Below are 2,843 nucleotides of genomic sequence, written 5' to 3' on the forward strand. Positions count from 1 at the left end.
ACACACACACACACACTCACGCGCACACACACACACATACACGCGCCTTATTTTTTGCTCATTTTTAAAGTTCTCCAGCACTTTAGAACTGAGGGTATCACCACTAAGCACTGACTTTGGTGCTCAGAGTGTCAAAAACTGGCAGGGGACCTGTATCAGTGCACAGAGCATAACACACACATCATGGCATAATAAATCAAATGGTCAGTTACTAGACCATGTACATTTTATACTACATTTAATCTATGTAAGCTAAAACCCTTGTAATAGTCTCCATATGGATCCATATCATTCATCTTTTAAGCAAAAGGAAGGCCACAAGTGGTGAGGAAAACAGTTAAAGTTTCTCCTTGTTCTTAAGATTAAGGGACCAACATTTTTAATGTTGTTCACTTGTATTTGCGTTATTTAATTAAAGAACAGTAACATGATCTAATGTTACTTAGATGTTACTCAATTGTAAAATAAAAGTCAAAAAGGCATGCAAAAATAGGAAAACCCACTAGTGAAGACTCTGCCTAAAAATAACACCTCTATTCTATAAGACAACAGAATACACTCAAAATGGCATATATTTTATTTTTTATTGACAACAGAATGAAAGAGAGTGTAAATATAGCTTTTCTTATCAAAGCCCTAGCAACATGCACTTTGATAAAGAGCTAGTAATACAGAATGCAGTCAGTAAAAATAATGTTAATACAAAAAAGTCTCCTGTACCAGTAATCATTACATCAATTTAAGGTAAACAATCTTTCCCTGAACTTTTATTTTATGAATTTATCCCTTACACATTAAATAAAAATATTCAAGGATTAATGTAAGAAAGAAAAGCCACACTGATGAGGTGTGACAATAAAGTCATAAACTGATTTTTATGTTGGCTCAAAAAAAATGTTTAGTGACTTAAAGTCAAACCATGTATATGATGTGCTTTTAATATATTATGGGATAATGGGAAATTTTAAGCATTTCCTGACAAAATATCCTGTATGACCTATAATCAGACTACACCAATATATTGGTAAATCTCTTTGGGTCATGAGGTAGTTCAAGAAAGGGTAAATCACGGGCCAGACAGGCACCATTCTATATAGTCTTTTTCCATGCTTGGCTCTTAAAGAACTGGCTTGGTTCTAAGATTCATACAGGTCAGTTAGGTAGTGTGCACACAATTCCTTATACTGAAGCCAATCCAAACTTCTTTCTAAGATCCTAAGAGTGGACTCTCCTGCTCTGTGGAGATGTCCTAGGGTTGTTGTAGAAATCACTGGAGAAGTAAAATTAAAAATACAAAGCAACTGTTATCAAAATTTCAACATTGTTATAGTCTTAAAGAGACTACCTGCAGTCAAGAACTATTCAGAAATACTAGTTAAATTCTCGAGTGATTTATGTTAAATAAATATATGGTAACTTTTGTATACCAAATAGAAGTACATACCGAAAAAAATTCTGGTCTAATTAATTGAAATTCTTGAATTTCCCAAGTCAAACTGGAGTCCAAAGATACTTACTTTATGTCAGGCCCAATGAGAGAATGTCTTCTCAACATGGCTCGTGCCTGGGCATTGGTTAAACTGATGGTTGATTCTTCATTAATGGACAAGATGCAGTCCCCAACAGCAATCCGGCCATCTCGACTAATGGCACCACCATGAATAATGCTTCGAACGATCATCCCCAAGCCATCTTTATTAGCACTTACTGTCATCCCTATGGAAAAAGAAAAATGAACATATGTATTAAAAATATGATTTTCAAGTTAGTCTTAATTTGAATTTAATAATCCCTAAGGATTCATAATAAAAGAATAGGAGTAATATTTATAGTCAATACAAAACAATAGAAAGGAAAATGTTTTCCTTGCAAAATATATTTTCAAATAAATTCTAAAATGTTTGTGTTTCAAAAAGTTTATGGAAAGATTTGTATTATCTTTTTTGTATCAAAACATAATTGATTACACAGGGTTGTGGGGTACAGAGTTGACTAACAATACCTGTGTACAATTTGTGATGATCAAACCAGGATAATTAGTATACTCATCTTTACAAAACGTAATCATTCTTTGTGCCAAAACATAATTGATTACACAGGGTTGTGGGGTACAGAGTTGACTAACAATACCTGTGTACAATATGTGATGATCAAACCAGGATAATTAGTATACTCATCTTTACAAAACGTAATCATTCTTTGTGACCCTTAACCAATTTCTCACTAAGCCTCCTACCTGCCCCCCTTTCCCACCTCTAATAACAACAGTTCTGTTCTCTCCTTTTGAAAGTTATACATATTATTGTGATTATATCTTTCTTTTTTTCTTTCTTTGTGCTATCTTTTAATTTTATTTTTCCACAATCCTTTTGAAGTATCTTCATATATAGATAAAAATACTCCATGTTGAATACATTAGAGATGAAACTCTAACACTGTGGAATGAATGTAATTTAGGCCATTTAATAGAAAGCTCCCTCAGGGAGAATACCATGAAAGTACTGAATCAATTTTACAATAGCAATTCACCTTACACATATAAGAAAATAAAAACAGGACTACAAATGAACAATTAGTTCTATGAATTAAGAAATTCTCTGCTATTACCTTATTTCTACATCATTTGTTCATTCAGAATCTATTCACTGTACGGTTACTATGTGCCAAGTACTACACTGGTTGCTTAAGATAAAAAAAGCATAGCACAGAATTCCTAATATCAAGAAGCTTGTATTCAAGTCTTAATCCCCAGTGCCTGTCACGGTACCTGAATGTATAGCAGTTTGTTAAACTGAACTGATGAACTCAATTTTAATATATTCCCATTTTATCTGAACTGCTAT

The 2,843-nt window shown here is 33.1% G+C and overlaps 1 protein-coding gene across 2 annotated transcripts in view; it reads right to left on the bottom strand.

The window, feature by feature from the left end:
* Positions 1-2,843, bottom strand: part of MPDZ (multiple PDZ domain protein) — a 95,748-nt gene that overhangs the window by 55,731 nt on the left and 37,174 nt on the right. For both annotated transcript variants that reach the window (XM_008588410.1, XM_008588411.1), the window contains one exon: positions 1,518-1,716. In XM_008588410.1, the coding sequence (XP_008586632.1) occupies positions 1,518-1,716 (199 nt within the window). The remainder of the gene's footprint in view (positions 1-1,517; positions 1,717-2,843) is intronic.

This window comes from Galeopterus variegatus, unplaced genomic scaffold (genome assembly GCF_000696425.1).
Source record: "Galeopterus variegatus unplaced genomic scaffold, G_variegatus-3.0.2 Scaffold4805, whole genome shotgun sequence".
Classification (NCBI taxonomy): Eukaryota; Metazoa; Chordata; class Mammalia; order Dermoptera; family Cynocephalidae; genus Galeopterus; species Galeopterus variegatus.